The sequence below is a fragment of the Schistocerca americana genome, chromosome 1 (assembly GCF_021461395.2).
Source record: "Schistocerca americana isolate TAMUIC-IGC-003095 chromosome 1, iqSchAmer2.1, whole genome shotgun sequence".
Lineage (NCBI taxonomy): Eukaryota > Metazoa > Arthropoda > Insecta > Orthoptera > Acrididae > Schistocerca > Schistocerca americana.
In genome coordinates, this window is record NC_060119.1 from 527,726,997 (window position 1) to 527,751,437 (window position 24,441).

The following is a 24,441-nucleotide window of genomic DNA, read 5'->3' on the forward strand; positions in this document are numbered from 1 at the left end:
GTCACGATTAGATACGGGTTCATCCCGATATCTTGTTTTATTTAGGTACTTACCAAAGTATTTGCGATAGCTGCCCTGTCTGCTATTGAAATTTTCCAGATCAAAGACCTCCTTTCAGAGTCTTTCCTGGACATATCTTGACCAGTACCTAGCTAAGAACGCTTGCTCAAATTGTGCGAAATCTTGACAATTTTTCGCAGTCTTAATGGTCCAGGACGTGGTCACTCCTTGTATAAACCTATGATTACGTGAATTGTTTTTGGCCAGTCCAGGACCTGGGTAGTACACCCTTAAATGACTTAATGAAAACAAAGGGCGGAACTTTATTTAACCAGCGTGAACATTTTTGTCGAACAATGCAGGGCCAGGTGACATTTCTATGTTATTTAAATCACTGCCCAACCTTTCCTCATATATTTTACGACATATGTGATCATCTACTACTCTAGCAGGGGGTGTTGAGTTTGTATACTCTCTGTCTAACTAATATTAATTTCTGATGTACGAAGTGATGTGTTTGCTCCACTTCCGTAAATCTTTGTTTAGTGCTGTTTTAATTTGGTTTCACTCCTTGTCAATAGTTTCTTCAAACGTTCTCCCTGTGATAATACATCGTTTTCCATTTGTTGAATAAAATGCGGCAATTCTGAATTCAATCTTTCGTTAATAGGGATTTCTCTGTTTGAAATCAACTCAGAATAATCTTTCCCGAAACTTTCTCTTCGTATGTCAAATTTAATTTTAATCTTAGCAATATGCTCTGCAGTGAAAGTCTCTACTTTGAATCTAGCATGGGAACAGACTCTTTGATTTATAATTGTTCGTCAGACAGTTTGATTGTTTCGGACAGGCCCTGGTATGCATCTCTCAATGCAGCTATTTCAGTAATTAATGTGTCGCATTGTAAAGACAAATTTGTCATTTCAGTCTTCATAGCATTTTGCTTTAATGTTAAATAGATGCAGTGGTGGTTAAGCTTTTATTTGAGAAGAAATTTCATTATAGAATGATCACAGTTCAGACTTCGTCATCTCCGCTGAAGTGCTAAGCCTTACAGAAGGCCTATTTGGATCTTGCAGTTTGCTGATGGTGAGACTAAACTTAGGATTAATTATTTGAGTTTCAGCTCGCAATTCAGTGTCGCGAGCCGAAGCACCTACACCATCTATAGCCACGCCAGCGGGACTCTCTCTCATCAGCACCAGAATCTATCTCATGTAGCATTTCGTCTTCCATTTTGGACAGTTTCCTGATCTTTAACATTACACGTAAAATGACTGAACTCACGTATGCGAAATCAGTTCATCCAAATTAATATAAGCACGAAAATGATTTAATGTTGCTGGACAAGAACGTTCACAGAAAAAAGTTAACTGTGGTAACATCATAATTACATTATTATACTGCAACGAATCACTGGTGGTCATGGGCCCCTTACTCCAAAATATTCAGAGAAACCCCTAAATAACATACAGTATTTTGTCGGGAAAGTTCAGCTCATCCTATATAGAAAAAGGGGCAATGTCTGAAGTGAGGCGCACTATATGGACACAGATGAACACAAATGATAAACAAATCACAAAAACTATAGTTAAATTCTTTTATCTTGGCGGTTCGCGCATGCCCGCCCAGATGCGGGAGATTGCTGCGTAGCCAGTTGTACGCGCCAAGAGAAGCAGCGCCATAGTATAGTTCGCAAACTTACGTTTAGGGGGGAGCGCGCAGTTTATGAAGTGAAGCCACCATGGGCGCATTAACCCTTTCGCTGCTACAGAGACGTGCTTCCCACATTCTGCGATGTGCGCGTATTTTGTCATCATTGCGCTGCTCGCCTGTGCAGACACATGGTGTTTCGACTGCTTTGATACAATTTATCATTCGATTTCCCAAAAAATATTTGGCCCAAAAATTAGTTTTTTACACATCTTCTTGACTGATACCTTCCCCACATAAATGACTTAATTTTGTTCTACGCAGTTATTGTGCGAAATTTTGAAGAGTTTGCAGAGGTAAAAGTCCATAGTGTATACTTTCCGTATGGTCGATTTTAGTTGCTACTAGAAATTTCAAAAAATTACATTCAAACGAATAAAATTCATGAAGACACTTCGATATTGTTTTTAAATAAACAAAATATTAAGCACCGATCAAGGTTTGAACTCAGAACCTTTCATATACTTTAACCATTACGCTAACGCAGCTCTTCATTTACTATATCTCCCGGAGGACTTTAAAATATCACGCAAAATACCGACAAACACTGTTGGTATGATTATGAATTACTCATGTTTCGTTGAAGTACAATAGGAAATAAACAATTACCGCTGTTCTTTATGCGAAAAAGCGGTTAGTGAGAATGATAACAAACACTTTTCCTTGCTATCACCTGAATTAGGAGGCTTATTGCTTGTTTGGTTTAATTAATTAATAGAATATGAAGCGATTGGTATAAAGAATGCTTTTTCCAAACTTTCTATTAAAGAAAGTCTGCTATTAAGACATTGCTTTTGTTCAATTACTTTATTTATGACTGAACGTTTCTAAAACTGAAGACACTCGTCTGTGTTCTGCACCGCAGTCGAACTCTGGCAACGTCGTTCTCTGTTCATTGGCTGACTGTGGTTTGTGACGTCAGATGCGCAGAACGAACCTAAACTCGGCCGCCGTCATAAATGACGCACACTTTAGTGCGAAATCATACATCGGATGGACACAACGTTGTATCTCGTTACACTGAAATGATCAATGTAACACTGACAAGGTAATAAAATTGCACCAACTACGAACAGTTTGAAAGAAGAATACACATTTCATTACAATATACGTCGATTATGTTTTGGGAGGCTCGTTTCTAGGACAACGTAGCTAAGACTCAATCGAAATACGATTTGCCTTCATCACAGCTTCACAAACCGATCTGGAAGCAATGGGATGAGAACGATGTCACACAAAATCTGGGGGTAAGACAAAATATCATCATAGCCAGGAGAGTTTCTGTTTTTTGTGTTACAATCTCTGCATCACAGTGCATGATGTAATTCTCAACTTCGTTACATTATTTTTGGCCTATTACTGCGTAGTCCCGAAATGAAAGGCAAGCTGAGAAGAACATCGTGTGGTCCTGCTTTCAAGCATAAAGTAGTTCTTTACGCTGAAAATATGCTAACAGGAGGGCAGGACGAGAGTTCGATGTAGCTGAGGATAACTTTCGCTTATGGAACAAACAGAAATTGGCATTATTTGCAACCACCGCTAATAGAAAGAAATTCACTGGCACTCGCAAATGAAGACAGCCAGACGTTGAAGTAAAAGTTTTGGAATACGTCCATGATAGGCGGAAGAATGGGCAACCTGTGGCTAGTGATACAATAAGAAAGAAAGCAAACATGCCAGCACACTTCGGAAAGAGAAGAATTTTCCGATGGACCAAACAGGCAACACAAATGAGACACCAGTTTGGTTTGATACGCCACGTAATTACACGGCTGACGAGGAAGGGACAAAAGCTACCATCAGAAACATCAGAGTGCGAAAAACAGCGCATAACTGTAATGCGGGCAATCAAAAGACCCATAAGAATGAAAAGCTATTCATTGATTAAATCATTGTTCGAAATCAAGAGAAGGGATGGATGACAAACTTTAATGCTTAACTGGCTCCGAAACGTATGAAGATTCCGTCGTTGTGCGCTTTCCAAACTCGATGCATTTCGTGGTCATTTCACTGACGAGTAAAAAAAGAACATCCACGGCCTAGCCATTGACCTTGCTATTATTCCTAAGGTAATTACTTATGTGTTACAACCCGCGGACGTTCGTATAAATAAATCTTTCAAAGGTTACGTTCAGGGACAGTACGGAAAATGGTTTTGCGGACCATATCGTGGACTGAATCCGCAGGTAAAATTAAGCATGCTGCACCCCACATTATTGCGCGCTGGGTTTCGACTACATGCAAAAGCATCGAAGCACCAATTATCGTGAACTCATTCAGGTAATGCTGTATTTCAAATACTCTGGAAGACAGTGAAGATGATTTCCTCTGGAACGGCACCGGGGATAATGGGGAAAGAAGAAATGGATCTGTTCCTGATGTAGACTTCTCCGAGGATAACAGTAGTGATGACATTGGTTAATAATGATGAGTGCGCCTGTAATTTTTCGGTATGTTTGCTTGCATGTCGTGTAGGTAATCAGTTTAGGAGTTATTTTTTGCCGGCCGGAGTGGCCAGGCGGTTCTAGGCGCTTCAGTCTGGAACCGCGCGACCGCTACGGTCGCAGGTTCGAATCCTGCCTCGGGCATGGACATGTGTGATGTCCTTAGGTTAGTTAGGTTTAAGTAGTTCTACGTTCTAGGGGACTGATGACCTCAGATGTAAAGTCCCATAGTGCTCAGAGCCATTTTTGAATTCTTTTTTAATAATTGTTGTCATTTTGATAGTTCATGTATATATCTATTTTTGTGTAAAATGTAGCCTACCAGTTGTGCCCCAACAAACTCTTTTTGTATGATTTTAATTTTTAAAACTGGGGTGCGCATTACCTTCTCGGCGCGTTAGATTCGTGTAAATACTGTAGTTAGTTTACTCTATGTACATGACACAGCCGGAAACCTTTCGCCCAGTATGGAAGAAAGAGAGGTAGGCTGGATAGAATGTACTCTCAAATGATAAAGGTTTGAAAATTAATTACCTCCATCTGTTGAAGCGAAAGTTCATTACAACACATTTTATTTAATTGGGTCTTACTTTTTCTGATTAATAACTTTTTGTTCCCAAGCAACTAATCCTTCATTCATAAAGATAGGCTCACCAGATGTCCGGTTTTGCCGGGACAATCCCAGTTTTCATGTATATATCCAGGTGTCCCGAGAAAATCATTCCAATCACACAACTGTCTCGGTTTCTAATCGAGGAACAAAATGCGTGCAGAAAATATATCCAGGCTATTACAATAAAAAAGTATGCGTGTTCCTTTCCAATGCACAGATACATCTACATCTACATGGATACTCTGAAAATCACATTTAAGTGCCCGGTAGAGGGTTCAACGAACCACCTTCAGAATTGTAGAATGAAGGCTTTCACGACCGGGTGACATGGCTGTTGATATACTTTCCGGGATGTGAGGTCGTGGTCCAAGAACGTTTTTGCTCCTTACGTTTCCGCTGAGTCTTGCCGACTGACTGGTCGGGTGTCTGAGAGCGACTTATATATTGTGAGAAAGGAGGGCGTGGTTCAGGTGACACGTGATGAGCAGTGGTAATCCATAGCAAAGATAAGGTTGACTATCGATTACCACCTTGTCAAAGATAAAAATTGTTAGCAATTTTGTAGAGCCACTGATAATCCATAGCAAAGATAAGGTTGACTAACGATTACCACCTTGTCCAAGATAAAAATTGTTGGCAATTTTGTAGAGCCACTGTCCATATATCGCTAAGTTTCATAGCCTCCTCTTTCCTAATAAAATTCTCGTGATGTTTATAAATTTCGACAGCTTCTCTATATAGCCGTGGATAGTAATTTAACGTTGTAGATAAAACTTCGGTATCCGAAAACTTCACTTGGTGGTTGCCTGGTTGAAGAGCATGTTCCGCTACAGCTGACTTTTCTATTTTTCCAAGTCGACAAAGACTTTTATGCTCTTTCAGTCGCGTGTTTACGCTTCTTTTGGTAGTACCAATGTAAACTTTACCACAGGTACATGGAATTTTATACACACCACATGTCGACAGGGGAGGGCGTTTATCCTTCACAGATCGTAGTACTCTGAGGAAGTCCAGCGCAGTTCTGGACGAAACGTAAGGAGCAGAAAAGTTCTTGGACCACGACCTCACATCCCGGAAAGTATATCAACAGCCACCGTCAGAATTCTCTACTATTCCAATCCCGTATAGCGCGCGGAAAGAATGAACACCTATATCTCTCCGTATGAGCTCTGATTTCCCTTATTTTATCGTGGTGATCGTTCCTCCCTATGTAGGTTGGTATCAACAAAATATTTTCGCATTCGGTGATTGGAATTTCGCAACGAAAAACGCCTTTTTTAAAATGATTTCCAGCCCAAATCCTGTATCATTTCAGTGACACTCTCTCCGATATTTCGCGATAATACAAAACGTGCTGCCTTTCTTTGAACTTTTTCGATGTACTCCGTCAGTCCTGTCTGGTAAGGATCCCACACCGCGCAGCAGTATTCTAAAAGATGACGGACAAGCGTAGTGTAGGCAGTCTCCTTAGTAGGTCTGTTACAGTTTCTAAGTGTCCTGCCAATAAAACGCAGTCTTGGGTTAGCCTTCCCCACAACATTTTGTCTGTGCTCCTTCCAACTTAAGTTGTTTGTAATTGTAATACCTAGGTATTTAGATGAATTTACGACTTTTAGATTAAACTGATTTATCGTGTAACCGAAGTTTAACGAGTTCCTTTTAGCACTCATGTGGATGACCTCTCACTTTTCGTTATGTAGGGTCAATTGCCACTTTTCGCACCGTTCAGATATCTTTTCTTAATCGTTTTGTAGTTTGTTTTGATCTTCTGATGACTTTATTAGTCGATAAACGACAACGTCATCTGCAAACAAACCAAGAAGGCTCCTCAGATTGTCTCCAAAATTGTTTATATAGATAAGAAACAGCAAAGGGCCTATAACACCAACTTGGGGAACGCCAGAAGTCACTTCTGTTTTACTCGATGACTTTCCGTCAATTACTACGAACTGTGATCTCTCTGACAGGAAATAACAAATCCAGTCACATAACTGAGACGATATTCCATAAGCACGCAATTTCACTACGAGCCGCTTGTGTGGTACAGTGTCAAAAGCCTTCCGGAAATCCAGAAATACGGAATCGATCTGAAATCCCTTACGTCACTCATGTTGGCAGCTGTTCTCGAGTCGAATTCTGGAATATTTACTTCGTCTTCTTTTGTGACGGCATTTCGGAAGGCTGTGTTTAGTAACTGCTTTGAAGCACTGTTTTCGGTAGTATCTCCATTGCTGTCGCGCAGAGAAGGCATTGATTATTTCTTGCCGCTAACACACTTAACATACGGCCAAAATATCTCTGGATTTTCTGCCAGGTTTCGAGACAAAGTTTCGTTATAGGCATCTCGCATTGAAGTCCGTGCTAAATTTCGTGCTTCTGTAAAAGATCGCCAATTTTGGGGATTTTGCGTCTGTTTAAATTTGGCACGTTTGTTTCGCTGTTTCTGCAACAGTGTTCTAACGTGTTTTGTGTACCAAGGAAGTCCAGCTCCGTTGGTTGTTAATTTATTTGGTATAAATCTCTCAATTGCTGCCGATACTATTTCTTTGAATTTAAGCCACATCTGGTCTACAATTACATTATTAATTTGGAATGAGTGGAGATTGTATCTCAGGAAGGCGTCAAATGAATTTTTATCTGCTTTTCTGATCAGGTATATTTTTCGCTTATTTTTCGAGGATTTCGGGATTACAATATTCAATCTCGCTACGACAACTGTGTTCACTAATCCCTGAATCGGTTTTGATGCTCGTTATTAACTCAGGATTATTTGTTGCTATGAGGTCAAGTATGTTTTGACAACCGTTTACTATTCGCGTGGGCTTATGAACTAACTGCTCGAAATCATTTTCAGAGAATGCTTTTAGCACAATTTCGGATGATATTTTATACGTACCTCCGAAATTAAACATGTATTTTCGCCAACATATCGAGAGTAAATTAAAGTCACCACCAACTATTATCGTATGAGTCGGTTACGTGTTTGAAATCAAACTCAAGTTTTCTTTGTACCTTTCAGCAACTGTATCATCTGAATTGGGAGGTCGGTAAAAGGATTCAATTATTATTTTATCCAGGTTGCCAACAATGACCTCTGCCTATACTAACTCACAGGAGGTATCTACTTCAATTTTGCGACAAGATAATCTACTTCTGACAGTAACAAACACGCCACCGCCAACCGTATTTAGCCTATCCTTTCGGAACACCGTTAGGTTCTTCGCAAAAATTTCGGCTGAGCTTATATCCGGCTTTAGCCAGCTTTCAGTGCCTATAACGATTTGAGCAGATAAATTCTTGCTGTGGGTTTTTCAGCTGCTGCATCGGCATAGGCCTATTATCGATTTCAAAATATCACGATAACTGACAAGAAAGTTAGGCGGGAGTGTAGTAATGAAGTTACGTATGACGTATAAGCACTTTTTTTCGCTTTTAAATCTAGTCATCCTACACAAAAAGCTTCATGGAACTCTTCTGTAACACGTGAAGTAATCCCATCGTTTGTTGTCATTGTAAATGTATCCAGACGTGTCACATACAGTTTTTATCTTCAGAGTGGAGAGAATGAGTTGGAGTTTTGCTTTGACTCACAATTGACATTATTTAATTACGCAAAGCAACCGAAAAATACTTCCAAAATCCCAAACACATCGTCAATAATACGTCGAGCTCAGTATAATGGGTAACTGTGGACATTTTCGTTTCATGCAGTTCAAATCTTTTTGCCTGTATGGCTTGTACATGCAAGTCCTCCGAAAAATAGGGTTGTCCTACAAAAACATAGGACGGTTTTCGAGACCTATTTGCACCTTTTGTCTCTGTGAGAGCTTCGTACTCCGCAGAACATCTCCATCCGACACTCTGCCATTGGTACAGAAAGCAAACGATAAATCTGTAATTCGCGTTGCAGTGACGAGAACTCTAACTACATGAATGGCGGTTCAGACTTCCGTCAGCCTATCCAGGGTTAGGTTTTTCGGTGATTCCTTTGAAAGGGCATTGTCGATTACCTTCCCCAGTTCAAACTTATCCTCCTCCATCTCTAAGGAACACGTCGCTTACGGGACATTAGATCCTAATCTTACTTCATACAGCATAAATGTTTGTACGCTGGTGTGTAGAACGTAAGGACGAAAGTAACTTTCGTACGATGTCTCACAGCCACGTAACGTAGCTCAATGAAACTTAGTCCATCTATAAAAAGAACTGCTATAATGTAATACAGAACTGCGCAGTGAGGCAAACAAATATAAGCCTGCTAGTCAGGATGTCACTGCGATTCATGGTAGTCCCCAGGATATTAAAAACGACGGGACATTGTACCTAATATGGTGTGTGGCACCATGGACGGCAACGCAGGCTCAGCATCGTGCTCCCAAGTTGCTCACAAGATTGATAAGGTGTTCTTGTGGTCTGGCGTTCCGTTCCTCCATCAGCGGGGTTAAAACTGCTTGATGATCGTTGGTGCACGTAGACGTGCTTCAATAAGTCTCCCCAACGCATCCCACACGTGCTCGAGGGGATTTATGGTGGGGGGCCGGGCAGGCCAGTCCATTCGCCGAATGTCCTCTCGTTCCAAGAGCTCCTCCATCAACGCTATTCGATACGGTCACCAGAGTCATCCATAAAAATAAGGACCGTGTACACCCCTGAAAAGACGCACATGGTGACGGAATGCAGAGTCACAATAACGTAGACCGGTGGTTGTACCGTGTTCAAAGATTTGATCATTGCACCCATGTAACATTATGCCTCCCCACACCGTCTGGACCACAAAATCGATCATGTTCCTGGGTGCACTGCGCGTTGTAACATCTCGCCGTATGAGGGTACGTGCAGTCACTACTCAGACTGAGTCTTCTCTCATCCGAGAAGAGCATTCGATCCCTCTCCTAGTTGTTCCAGGGCGAACACTTCTGGCACCATCCAAACAGTGTCTGTGGTTCGCAACGCTCCCCATGCATGTGAAACAATTCTGCGAGCAATACCAACCTCTTGGGCTACACTCGGAACACTTTGTCCTCCATCCAGTTTCCCGATGATTGTTCCCAGTGTGAAGTCAATCATATATCTTCAGGCTATGCTGTAAAGAAAAACACCACCACCATTAGTGCATTGTAACTGCTCGCTGTCTTTTCCGTTCCTGCCTCGTGTTGTAGAGCCAGCCCCATTTGGCGATATAATTACGCTCACCTCACGCTATGTGACGTGGCAACAAGCTCCCACAGTTTCATTCATTTCCACTTAGTTGTTTAATTTACTTTATCTAGCGCGTCCTTAAGTTCTGCAGAGCTGTGTATTTATAATAACTTAAGCCATTTCCAGCCGGAGGTATCATCTCGACGTGTTTCTCATCAACACTCCCGAGACAATCAGGGGAGTTCTAGATATTTTAGAACTAATTCGTCATTGTGGTCCACTCCTCTTCAGATTATGAAACGTAAATAAATTAATACCACGCTAGAAAGATTACATTTAATAAATAAATTAAAATAATAATTGTAATATCACATTTCATTGTTTCTGAGAACTTTCACAACATAGTAGACACAGTAAAAGTAAATTTTACATAAAGCAGCACTAAAAACATTATTAAAGACATTTTAGGATATTATCATTTTCAGTACGAAGCTGGAAGAGAATATGACCAATTCGAATACGTTCTAAAAGATACAGAGGAATTTAACCTATATACACTGACGGAAAACAGTTGCACACCAAAAAATAATTAATGTAGAATAATGAATTTTATGGAATACATTTGTCTACGTAACATATTTAAGTGATTAACATTGCAAGATCACAGATTAATGTAAGCTCGAGATAAGCTACTCCAAATTGAACTGATGGTACGTTAATAATCGATACAACGGCCAGAATATTCATGTTTTGTGTTGGACAGGTGCCAGATGTTAGTTTGTAAGATGGAGTTTCATGCATGTTGCACTCAGTCGGCCAATACAAGGACAGTTAACGCTTGCGGTGCAGTTGTCGTCCGATGATGTCCCAGACTGATGACCATAGATGTTAAGCCCCATAGTGCTGAGAGCCATTTCATGATGTCCCAAATGTGCTCGATTAGAGATAGCTCTAGTGATCGAGCTGGCTTACAACAGCGGCGTGTGGGTGAGCGTTATATTGTTGGAAAACGCCCCCTGGAATGCTGTTCATGAATGGCAGCACAGCAGCTCGAATCATCAGATTGGCGTACAAATTTGCTGTCAGGGTGCGTGGAATAACCACGAGAATGCACCTGCTGTTACGTGGAATCGCGTCCCACGCCATAACTCCTGGTGTAGGTCCAGTGTGTGTGTGTGTGTGTGTGTGTGTGTGTGTGTGTGCAGCTCCTCAACTGGCCTCTCCTAACACACGGTTTCACTGACACCGAGGCAGAACCAGCTTTCGCTAGAAAACAGAGCAGATCTTCACTCTGCCCTCCAATGAGCTGTCGCTTTGCACCACTGAAGTCGCAAATGGCGATGGCTTGGGGTCAGGGAAACGCACGCTACAGGGCGTCTGACTCGGAGCTGTCCTTGAAGTAACCGATTTGTTACAGCTCGATGTATCTCTGATGCACCAACTGCTGCGTGAATTTTTACTGTAGATGCAGTACGATGCGCCACAGTCATACGCCGAACACAGTGGGCTTTCCTCTTGGTAGTGCGACGTGGCCATCCGGAGCTCGTTCTTCTTACGACCATATACTCACATGACCACCGCTGCCAGCAGTCATATACACTGGCTACGTTCCTACCAAGTCTTTCTGCAATATCGCCAGACAGCTGGTGCATTCTCGTGGTTATTCCACGCACCCTGACAGCAAATTTGTACACCAGTCTGGTGATTCGAGCTGCTGTGCTGCCATTCATGAACAGCATTCCAGGGGGCATTTTCCAACAATATAACGCTCACCCACATGCCGCAATATCGAGCTTCACGTAGCTCTATTATGCGACCTCGTTCAAACTCAGTCGAGTGTTGATAATGGTGTGTTTGTCGCCTTGAAGGCATTCTTAACTGACATGAAATCATCAAATGCAATCTCAACGGTTCCTAACGCTCACGACCGTTACAGGATGTATTTAAAGCAATCGTGATTTGCATCTTCACAGTGGCGTTACTAGCACCAGTCTTATGCGGCTGGCGCGAAATTTGAATAGAGGTCATCTTTCAGATGTAGAAACACACCCATCAGCTTTCGTTTATGTCACACAACTCTTTCTTGGTGTTGCGATTTTTTTCCGTCAGTATAGAAAGTGAGGAATGTGCTTCAGTTACATACGCCACTTGTGGAAGAAAGTGAGCTGCTGTTCTGGCACCAAGTAAAGAGAAGTAGCGAAATCGAGCAGTTGATCCTTCTCTTCGATAAATGCCTACCCATTGCTTCTTCTCTGAGCCATCCCTTCTTCCGTTGGTCCCCTGCTACCTTGTCCTTCCATCTCTGTTTCGGTCTTCCTCTTCTCCTTGGTCCTTCGATTTCTAGATCTTCAATTCTGCTCCCCATGTAGTACTCCCCTCTTCTCTGCACATGTCCACACCATCCTAGCCTACTTTCTTGGATCTTCTTCCCTACGGACCCCACTTTCGCTGTTCCCATGATGTACTCATTCCTTAGTCAATCCTTTCGTGCCACCCCACTCATCCACCTTAATATTCTCATTTCTACCACTCCCATCTTTTTCTCTTGGGCTTTTGTAATTGGCCAACTTCCTGCGCTATACAGCATCGCAGGCTCACCACAGATTTGTAAAGCTTTCCTTTCATTTTGCAGCTAACCTTCTAATCACACAGTACTGCGCTTAGTTTCCTCCAGTTCATCCATCCACTATTTATCCTGTGTTGTATTTCGGCCTCCAGCCCTCCATCACTTTGCATGTAGGAGCCTAGGTATTTAAATTTCTTGACCAGAGTCAGTTGTTCTCCTTGCAGGTTAATACACAGGTTTTTGGCATCCTTTGTACACTATACTCTGTTTTCACCCCGCTAATTCTCATGTCAAAGTCAATGAGATACGGGATGAGAGCAGATCCCTGATGTGGTCCTACTCTCACTGGAAATGCCTTTGTTGCACCTGCACTGCTCGTGACTTGTGTCATTGCACCTTCATACATGTCTTCTACCACCCCGATATATTTTTCTGGCAGCCATTTACGTCTCAGACATTTCCATATCTCTTGCCTCGGCACTCTCTCATATGCCTTCTCAACATCGATAAAGGCCATACGCAATTCGACTTGTACTTCTCTGTGCGTCGCCATCAGTCGCCTTAGTGCAAATATTGCGTCGGTTGATCCTCTTCCCGGCATAAACCCAAACTGTTCTTCACATACTTCAGTTTCTAGACGCAACCTCTTCTCAATTATCCTTTCCCAGATCTTCATTGTGTGGGACATCGGTTTTATCCCTCTATAATTGCCACAGTTTTGGATGTCCCCTTTCCCCTTATATATGGCAACCAGTATACTGCTCCTCCACGCATGCGGCATTCTTTCTCCTTTGCAGATCTTCTGCATTAGAGCCCAGAGTACATCAGTCCCCTGTTCTCCAAGACTTTTCCATGCTTCTATTGGGATTTGGTCTGCTCCTAGAGCCTTCCCATGTTTTTCATTTTCTTCATTGCATGTTCGACTTCTTCGCTCCTTGTGCGCAAAGAGAGGGTTATGGCTTGTGAAGGAGACAGCTGCCGTGGCAGTCACTAGCCGTTGCAGAGGGAACTTGCGACTGGAAGCCGTCTGTCGATGTGACGAATTGTAGGGAGAGTACGGTCTGTGGCGGCTATTTAAGACATGTGGGGAACGTCATGTGTTCAGCAGCACTGAATTAACCAGATTCAAAGCATTGCCTAGGGCGTGGCTCAACTTGGTGCACTTGACTGAGCCACAACACGGGCAGTAGTTTGAAACTGTTTAATTTGGTTAACGTCGAGCCCACGTTTGAGATGCAGATTCATATCGAGATCTCTCCTTGTTCTAAAAGACTTTGAAACCTTTAACATTTAGTAAATTTGTCTTTTAAGAAAATTTTTAATTTTTTGTAAAGCAGAAATTTGCAATAAAGTTACTTTTAGCATTTGATTAAATTATTGTCTTCTTACGATTAATGTGGCCGAATCAAATTTTGGCTTTGCCAGAGAATTCTCACTGCAATCTGAATGTGAAACGTACAGATTGGGGCACTGTGAAATTCCCCGAAAATAAATGAGCCATGTAAGTGCAATCTCTGAGTGAATAGTCCCAGCCCACTCCGCAGTTCCTCCTGCCTGTACTGGTATATTGTTTTATGTCGGTTGGTTTTGTGCAATGGTGTCAGCTTCAAATATTAATTTTTCAGGACCTCTTAGATGATATGGCAGGTTTCAGGAATTACGTGACCCATTACTTGTGCTGAAATATGCTACATATGATGGGATAAATAGTGATTGCAGAGAGCATTTTACAGAGCATGGACTTCACAGAAACATGAAAGGGAAAGAAGCTATGAGTGCCGAAATATCGAATGCTATTAAAGACTCTAAAGTAGAACGAAACACTATTACCCTGTCTGAAAACGGCCTTATTAAAGTATCAACATTAGCGGAAATAGGAAGAGCTGATGTCCCACAGTCATTGGTAGCAACAGAAGATTCTTTGACGTTAGAAGAAGTAAAAAAATCTGAAGTGTCGTCCAGTACAGCAGCCACATCAGCCAAATTGTCAGTAGTGTCGAAATCATCAAAAACAGCCGAACCATTATCATCAGCAGCAGATGTACCACCCTCCCCAGCAGGTTCAAAACCAAGTCCAGAATCTGTGACTAGTCCACCAATCAGAAGAACAGAGCCAAGAACAGTGGTACAAAATCAACAGAAGAAAAATCAACACCATCGGAGCTTCATTTATCAGCTTCATACGCAGCTTCAACGTCCACAGTAACGTCAGTGCCAAGTTAGTTCAAGATTTAAACGAAAATACAGTTTCAGCAAAAGTTCCAGTATCAATTGGAACATCATTTCCAGTATCAACTGGAACATCACTTACAAAACCAGACTCAGCATCAAAACTGGCAGCATCTCCAACATCCACTGAATCATCAGCTTCAGAAACACCTCCAGCATCCACTGAAACAGCAGCTACAACTACAGATACAAGAAGTATGGTGGCACGTCCAGGGGTAAGAAATACAAGGAGCAGGAAACGTGTAATTCTTAAGGATTTTTGGTACCCAGCCTCGGCAAGGAACAACCGGTAACATTGGGAAACATGAGTACAAACTTCTCTCAATCTAATTCAATAATTTAAAAATAATGAGCCTTAACATACAATGCATTAAAAATAAAATATTAGACCTTGAGATTGCAGCCAGTGAAGCTAGTATAGATTGTATTTGCATTCAAGAACATTGGTGCATGAGTTATGAACTAGAAAATATTTGCATTTCCCCATACAAATTAGTAAGCCATTTTTGCAGGAAGGAAACAAGACATGGCGGTGTTTGCATTTATGTAAAACCTGGAGTAAAGGTTAAAAATATGACTGTAACTGAATCCTTGAATGAAGAAAAACATTTTGAGGCTGCAGCAATACAGTTTAATATGCAAAAGAGTAAATTAATAATAATGTCAGTGTAAAGATCACCATGTGGTGATCATGAAATTTTTAGAAATAAGTTAGAGGCATTGCTCAAAATATTACATCATAAAAAATCAACAATAATTATAAGTGGAGATTTTAATGTCAACTTATTGACTGAAGGTGCATCCAAAGAACAGTTCCTGAATGTTTTACATAGCTTCAATTTGTATCCACATATAACTAACCCTACAAGAATAACAAACTCTTCAAAAAGTCTCATAGATAATATCTTCACAAATATAGATGCCATAGATATAGATGTAATAAATGTTGACCTAGGAATATCTGATCACAACGCACTTATCCTTAAATTTCCCATAGCCCCTGTGACCAAAAATAGTTCATACCAAATGTACAAAAGAACCTTCTCCACAAATAGTTGCAGTCACTTCATAAATACACTGACTAACCAATCATGGGCAGAAGTACTGTTACAAACTAGCACAAACACTGTATATAATGTTTTTTCTTCCCTGTTTATGGGCATACACATGCTAACTCCTGGATCACAACAGGTATTAGAAATTCCTCCAGGACCATGAAAATGCTTAACTATAGACTGAAAAGTTGGACTGACCCCAAGTTTAAAGAATATGTAACAAATTACAAAAAAATATATAGAAAAGTAATTACAAAAGCAAAATTACTAAGTAATGATAAATTAATAAGAAAATCAGGCAATAAATCAAAAACTATTTGGGAAATTGTGAAAAGGTAAACAGGTAAGGGCCTCAAGGATCAGGAAATAGTACTCAAAAATAGTGAAAATATTGAATTAAAAGATGAAACTCTGGCAAATTACATTAATAATTACCTTTTAAGTGTACCAGTGTCATTAAGTAAAAACTTTACTAAACATGAGAAATTAACAGCCCCAAAAGTAGACAGTAGTATGTTGTTAACTCCCACAAATGATAATGAAATATTAAAGGTGATAAAGAGTCTAAAATCAAAAATGTCTGCAGGTGTGGATGAAGTGCCTGTGTCAATAGTAAAAAAAGTTGCCCAACAAATTATAAAGCCCCTGGTACATATTGCCAATTTGTCTTTCAGCGAAGGTGTGTTTCCTGAGAGGTTGAAAATCTCTAAGGTTAGACCTCTGTTTAAAAAAGGAGATCCATACAAGGTAGAAAATTATAGACCAATAACCCTTCTCCAATCATTTTCAAAAATTCTAGAGAAATTAATGAAAACCGGACTCATAAATTACTTAGATGCTCACAAACTTCTAAACTGCAATCAACATGGCTTTCGCTCAGGCCACAGCACAGAATCAGCTATCCATGCCTATACCAAAGAGATTGTCAGGAGTCTCGACACTAAAAAATGTGTAGTGGGAATTAACTTAGATTTATCTAAAGCTTTTGATACAGTAAATCACAAAATTCTGTTAAACAAGATGGAGGCAATAGGTGTAAGCGGAGTTGTGAAGCAGTGGTTTGAATCTTACCTTCAAGATAGAACTCAGGTGGTAGAAATCATCGCAGAGCATAAAAATCAGAAAATCAAGTTGGTCTCAGATGCAAAGAAATTGGAAATAGGTGTCCCACAGGGCAGTGTTCTCGGTCCTTTATTATTCTTGCTTTATATAAATGACATAAAAAATCCTAATATTTCTACCAAAATACTGTTGTTCGCAGATGACACTAGCATAATTATAAGTGATGATAAAAAATCATTAACCACCACAACTGATATAGTCCTGAAATATATTCAACATTGGTTTAATGCTAATGAGTTAACACTTAATCTAAGTAAAACAAATTATATACAGTATGGCAAAGCAACTCAAGATATGGACCTCCAGTTAAAACTAATGGATAAGAAGATAGAGAGTGTACAATCCACAAAGTTTTTGGGCATCCACATTGATCAAAACTTAAGCTGGAAAGACCATCTCAAGTACTTATCCCACAGACTCAATTCGGCATGTTTTGCATTGAGGATATTATCTAGAGTATGCAGCACAGACTGTACTAGACTAGTGTATTTTGCTTACTTTCAGTCCATCGTGTCTTATGGCATAGTGTTCTGGGGTAAAACTAAATCAAGCTTAACAGATATCTTCAAATTTCAGAAAAGAGCTGTACGAATCATAACACATAACTCTCCAAGAACTCATTGTAGGCCCCTTTTCAAAGAACTGCAAATACTCACAATACCATCACTGTATATTTTTAAAAGCATTCTGTGTACAAGAGCACATATGAAAAATCTACGTACAAATGAGGACTGCCATAATTATAATACTAGAACTCGTAAGAATTTGTATGTAGAAAGGGTAAGGACAACACAAACCCAAAAGCATGTAAGTTATTTTGGAATAAAACTCTACAATGCTCTGCCAGTGTACATGAAGGCAATAATAGATGAAGTAAAATTTAAGACTGAACTTAAAAATTACCTTTTAAGGAAAACTTTCTATGACGTAGATGAGTACTTTGATTGTGTGTAAATGTATTGCCAAAAATTTTAATTTGTATGTCTGAACTTTTACTTTTAAAAAATATCTTGAAAGTGATATTCCATTATTATGTCTGTAGTACTTGTACTAGTATGATAACTTTGTTGTGACAATTCCTACATCATGTAAATGATATACAGGAAGATAATAAAATGAAATAAAATGAAATGAAATGAAATGAAAATTATACGTGATTTGAGGTAGTCGTAGGTCTTTGCTGTCGCGAGAAATCACAGTGCCTCCATCAGTCTTTAGTGCCGTGTTATAGCTTTCTTTTTTTTCAGTGAAGGGAGTTACTAGTCAGAAAAGATTCAATAATGGTTCAAATGGCTCTAAGTACTATGGGCTTAACATCTCAGGTCATCAGTCCCCTAGACTTAGAACTACTGAAACCTAACTAACCTAAGGACATCACACACATCCATGGCCGAGGCAGGATTCGAACCTGCGACCGTAGCAGCAGCGCCGTTCCGGACTGAAGCGCCTAGGACCGCTCAGTCACAGCGGCCGGCTGTCAAATATAGCCCTTTTCATTCTTGGTGATGAAGATAATTTTATAGATACATCACCAGTTCATTGACTAAATGTATGTGAGAAATATATCGCTCCAGTTGTCATACCACGTTTCCCCCACAAGTGGAAATGCAGCCAAGGCCATGGCATTGTAGTCAGAGTTCGACGTATTGATTACACTAATTGTTGCAAGAATGCTTGAACTGTGTGGGACATACGGCATAGCGAGGATGGTTTGTGCAGGATTGTGGAAACTGACTGGAATGCATGGTTGTCAAGCGTGTACTAACGTGTTTGGCTACTTAACATGTGCTTCTGTAACGCCGTGTCCGATATTCATGTTCGCCCAGCCAATCTGGGCTCGTTATAATGCTACGTCAATTGAGTAGTTGGTTCGCTAACCGACCACTTTGATCACAAGGACGTGCGGAGTAAGACTGAGCAACTGAGAAGAGTTAACGACAGAGGTTTTCATTCCTTATGAGTGCACACGCGCGCGCGCGCGGGTGTGTGTGTGTTTGTGTGTGTGTGTGTGTGTGTGTGTGTGTATGTGTGTGTGTGTGAGAGAGGGAGAGAGAGAGAGAGAGAGAGAGAGTCAAATATGCGCTTCCGCACGTAATCTTATTTATCATAGTTTGTACAACACTGTCGACTGACTTTGAAACACAAAACATGTAACAGGTTAAATGTCACTATCATCGATCCGCGAACTTTTTACGAACGTTCGTCAAGAATAATGTTCGTAATGGATTTCCTATTGTGGTCATCTTGCCATATAATCTCGGCTACGTCACTAAAGGCCCCCTCCCCCCTCCCAACCATATTCCCCGCCCTCCGCCCTCAGGCTTTACAAAAACAATGTTAGTACTTCACTTTTAGAGATTAAACGAAGGGGCATATGGTTTGTCCCTATTCCCCTCTCGTGATAAGCTGATACATTTTCTTGAAGATGTATAAATGCTGTCTTATCTGTTTGTCGGTGACGTACGGTGTGTCACTCCACTTACTCGTAATATTTGCTGTTCCACTAGTCCTGAAAAAATCTCACTTTCACTTATTTCATTCTACTTCGGCGCTTCTGACAGGCTTACGCTGTCTGTATTACTAAACGGTTAACCTGGGGCATGGTGCTCAGTCCCAGTTACAGATTACCTACCTAACGGCTTCCAGGGGCAACAAAACTTTGTAATTATTGACAGAAGAAAGCACATCCCAAATGAAGGACTTATTCTGTGTCATGGATGCCATCCCAAAAGCAATTGTAAAGTCCTGTTGGAGGATACGAATGCTAAAATTGGAGAGACGACGTAAGTAATTCAAGTGGAAGAGACTGTTTACATTAACTCAACAACGACAATGGCATCAGGCTCATAACCGTTGCAACATCGAGAACGATGTTAATCAACAGCACTAATTTCCAAATGAAAGGATATGCGTAAAGGGAGTTGGGTTTCACCAGATGGTAAAACGGCTGATCAAATAGATGTATTGCAATTGACATCGAAGCAAAGAACTGGGTAATGGATGTAAAGGCAGCACAAAGCGCTGAGTGTAGGAGCGAGGACTCGCTAGTAAAAAGCTGGCTAAAAGTACATCCCATAGCCAGAGTTTGAAACAATCTTATGAAAGTAGTAGGCTACCACGTCGATGCGCTCAAAGATACTACAAAGAAAGAAGAATTTCACCTCCAGCTCAGCAACCACTTTGAAATTCCGCAGGAAGAGGATTCACAAAAGAACCCAGAAGTGAGGAAAGATGATAAGGATGCAGTAAATGAGGTTGCAAATGCACTCAATCCCGTCATCAAGGAGCGAATCATGGGCAAGATCGTTTGGTTTTAGCCAAGAGAAGAAAGTCAAGGAGAGATAGCTATAAGACGCAGATTTTGCACGAAGCAAAGCACAGTTCTAAGAAGTACAGAGAACTCTCCAACCAACCGTTAGGAGTGCAAAGAGAATGTACGTCAAAGGAATTATAGAGGAGGCTCAGTAAGATTTCTTGGGAAAAGAGTCGCAAAAGATGTACCGGTACTGTAAAGTTAACTTCTTTAAGAAGGAGGATCAGAACCGCCAAAAATTCGTCAAGGACGATAATAGGACCACACTCACCAATGTGTTCAACATTACTGAGAGATGGAACAATATTGCAGACAGTTCTTCAACTGTGATGAACCAAAAATCTGTTCGAATTTCAGTATAATGACATTGTAGATTTAGATTATCCGCCACCTATTCTGCAGGAAATAAAGAATCAGATAATGATGCTGAAGAAGAACAAAAGACCAGGAGATGCCAAAGTGAAGCTCGAGAACCAAGTCATGGAGAGCTTCTACATAAACCATAAACACAGTGTTGAGACAGGTAGATGGTGTGTCGCCGATATTTGATCAACTTGGCGCTTGAAAAGATAATGCCAGAAGCTTTCCATAAGGGCATCGAGGGGATCGAGTTAGAGGTTGAGAAAATGACACATCTCGCATTTGCTGACGATGTGGCCCTTTTGTCCAAATTTAAGGGTGAACTGATGCAGATGAGCGACGGCGTGGAAGCGGCAGCGAGTAGAATCGTTCTCCTTGTGAATGAATCGAAGATCGAGTATCTGGTGATGAGCAGGACTGATGCCTATTCAAGAGACCCACTCTAGCCTCGGGTAATCGGAACCCTATCACACAGTTGGGTCCATAATTTTAAATGTCTAGGGATAATATGTACAAAGGACGCATCATGTGAGGCAGATATCAAAGCGAGGATCCAAGCTGCAAACCGATCATACTTCAGTCGGAGTCAGCTTTTTAAATCACACAATTTCTCGAGGAATTACAAACTCTAGCTTTCCAAGACACTGACCCAACCCGTTGGGCTGTATAGTTGCGAAACATGGAGTGTCCGGAAAACAGACTTAAATAATCTTACTCTTTTTTGAGCGAAAAGTGTTAAGGAAGATCTATGCACCAGTACAATAAGTAATGACTGGAGAATCGAGGTTCCGGCGTAATTGTGAGGCGGATGTAATCTAAAATAGACCAAAAATTGTAGGCCTGATGAGAAGCAAGCGGCGTATACGGACACGACATGTCGCTCAGTTGGATGAACACCGATGGCCTTTGAAATCCGTGGATTTTACTCCCTGCCGAAAAATACCACTGAGGAGCTCAAAGGATAGCTGAAAAGATGGAATCCATGAGGACTTGCTGCACATCGGCATAGGGAATGACTGCCCACAGAAGGCACAAACAGAATCCAGTGGAAGAGGAGCCTTGTAACTGCGCGAGGACCCCTGGGCCCGATCGCGCAAAGTAAAGTAATTGACTGAATTTAAAAATTTAAAATGGTCGTAATATACTCATTAAACGGTATTATCTTATGTTAAAGATTAACAGCCGGCCGTTGTGGCCGAGCGGTTCTAGTCGCTTCAGTCTGGAACCGCGCGACCGCTACGGTTGCAGGTTCGAATCCTGCCTCGGGCATGGATGTTTGTGATGTCCTTAGGTTAGTTAGGTTTAAGTAGTTCTAAGTCCTAGGGGTCTGATGACCTCAGACGTTGAGTCCCATAGTGCTCCGAGCCATTTGAACCATTTGGAAGATTTAACACAATAAAACAAGTATTCCAGTTAGAAACTGTATATGCCTTGAGATAGCGTAATTCATCGCGCGCAAATACCCAGCTTTCATTCATCCAATGTTTGAGAATGAGAGCAATTATTGATTTGCAACAAACGTTAGACATAATTTCAAACCTTTGCGAAACTTTTTCTTGCTAAAACCCTCCACAAAATGAGGAAAGGAAAAAATCTTGCTCTTATTACATTTTCGCTGTTCATGCAGTAAAACTGCCGCATCGGGTACGTCGTTTTAATTGAGTACTTTTTTATTAAAAAGAAGCACAAATTACCCATACTAGCGTCTTCCAACGAACTTTAAACGTAATTTCAAAACTTTTTTCTAAACTTTTTCTCGCTTTCATGGTTAACATATTAACTCAGTTGCAATTAGTGATCGGAAGTCTGAAGCTGTTTTACGCATGAGAGATCAATTCTTTACTGTATCGGGCGTTTACAGTAAATTACAAAGGTAGGCCTAATGATGGAAGGACGACTAGCAGGGATGAGACCCGTCTCATTGGATCTTTGTTTTTATTTATTTATTTTATTCACTGCTTAACTCACCAACCCCATAGTGAGTTTTATAGGAATTTATTTCAAGTATAAACGGTTACACCCCCTGCACCCCTCCTACCCCCACCACCGCCCATGGACTATGGACTTGCTGTCGGTGGGGTGGCTAGCGTGTCTCAGCAATACAGATAGCCGTGCCGTAGGTGCAACCACAACGGCTGTGTATCTGTTGAGTGTGGTTCCTGAAGAGGGGCTGTAGTCTTTTCAGTAAGTTGCAGGGGCAGCAGTTTGGCCCCGTAACATCAACCAAATCATTCTTGCTGTGCTGGGACTGCGAACGGCTGAAAGCAAGTGGAAACTGCGACCGTAATTTTTTCCGAGGTGATAAAACTCTGCTGTAAGATTAAATGCTGATGGCATCTTCTTGGCCAAAATATTGCGGAGGCAACTACTCGGGCGGATGACGTCATCGGGAAAAACAAAACTGGCTTTCTATGAATCGGGGCGTGCAGTGTTTATCTCTTAATCGGGCAGGTAGGTTAGAAAATTTAAAAAGGAAAGTGGATAGGTTAAAATTATATATAGTAATAATTAGTGAATTTCGGTGCTGGAAGAACAGAACTTCTGGTCAGGTGAGTACGGGGTTATAAATACAAAACCAAATACGAGGAATGCAGTAGTAGGTTTAATAACGAATAAGAAAAGAGTAATGTGGGTAAGCTACTATGAACAGCATAGTGAATGCATTATTGCAGCAAGGATAGACACGAAGCCCACGCCTACCACAGTAGTAAAAGTTTACATGGTAGCCATAGCATACTAAAAGTTTGGTAACAGGAAAAGGAAGACACGAAAAAACGTAGGTGAACACGGGCTGAGTTCAAAGAACACTTAAGTGTTACGGGGATGCTTCGGGAACTTAAATGGGAATCCCTGGAGGGAAGGCGGCGTTCTTTTCGAGAAACGCTATTGAGAAAATTTAGAGACCCGGCATTTGAAGCAGACTGGCGAACGAAAAAAATGGTTCAAATGGCTCTGAGCACTATGGGACTTAACATCTATGGTCATCAGTCCCCTAGAAGGACAGCACACAACACGCAGCCATCACGAGGCAAAGAAAATCCCTGACCCCGCCGGGAATCGAACCCGGGCGTGGGAAGCGAAAACGGTACCGCACGACCACGAGATGCGGGCGTGCCGAACGTTTCTACTGCCGCCAACATACATTGTGCGTAAGGATCACGAAGATAAGATACGAGAAATTAGGTCTATGGAGGCATATAGACAGTCGTGTGTGTTTGTGTGTGTGTGTGTGTGTGTGTTTGGGGGGGATTGTAGAGGGGAGAACAAGAGATGAATACAGTGAGCAGATTCAGAAGGATGTAGGTTGCAGTAGTTACTCGGAGATGAAGAGGCTTGCACAGGATAGAGTAGGGTGGAAAGCTGCTCGGATTGAAGACCACAACAACAACAGCAACAAATAGTTACCATCTCCTAATGCGAAACGGAAGACGTTGATTACCTAGAACAGCGGTGATCACCGAGACGCTAGTTGCGCTTCCAACTTCAAATTTAAAATTGACTGTAATTGTTTAAATAATTTTCTAAAGTCACTGTTTTATTGCTTGTGAGATCGTACTCAGCTTGAGTGCAAGATATGTGAAGACTTAATTAGACTAGTTGCGCTAGTCACATTACGCAGCGGGTTGTACGCGTGCCGCATGTGATTTAAAATAAGCGGGCTTCTGCGCGCAGCCCACATGCACTAATAGCGAAGCCTGAGGGGCGAGTGATTGCCGGCAAACGTGATGTTGCATGGTAGAGTATTATGTACCGGTAGGACGTTAACAGCAAATTATGCTACTATCATTTTATTTCGGCGAGTGTTGGGAATTCCGCAGAAACGGTACAGAAGCAGTCGGATACCACTACGCGATGCTTACATAAAAACAAAGCGGTTATGTGAATGT

General features: G+C 41.2%; 1 protein-coding gene across 2 annotated transcripts in view; it reads left to right on the forward strand.

Moving 5' to 3' along the window:
- Positions 1–24,248: 24,248 nt before the first annotated feature.
- LOC124605339 (5'-nucleotidase domain-containing protein 3) overlaps positions 24,249–24,441 on the forward strand; it is a 132,320-nt gene continuing 132,127 nt past the window's right edge. For both annotated transcript variants that reach the window (XM_047136949.1, XM_047136958.1), the window contains exon 1: positions 24,249–24,439. In XM_047136949.1, coding sequence (XP_046992905.1) covers positions 24,280–24,439 — 160 coding nt within the window. In that variant the 5' untranslated portion in view covers positions 24,249–24,279. The remainder of the gene's footprint in view (positions 24,440–24,441) is intronic.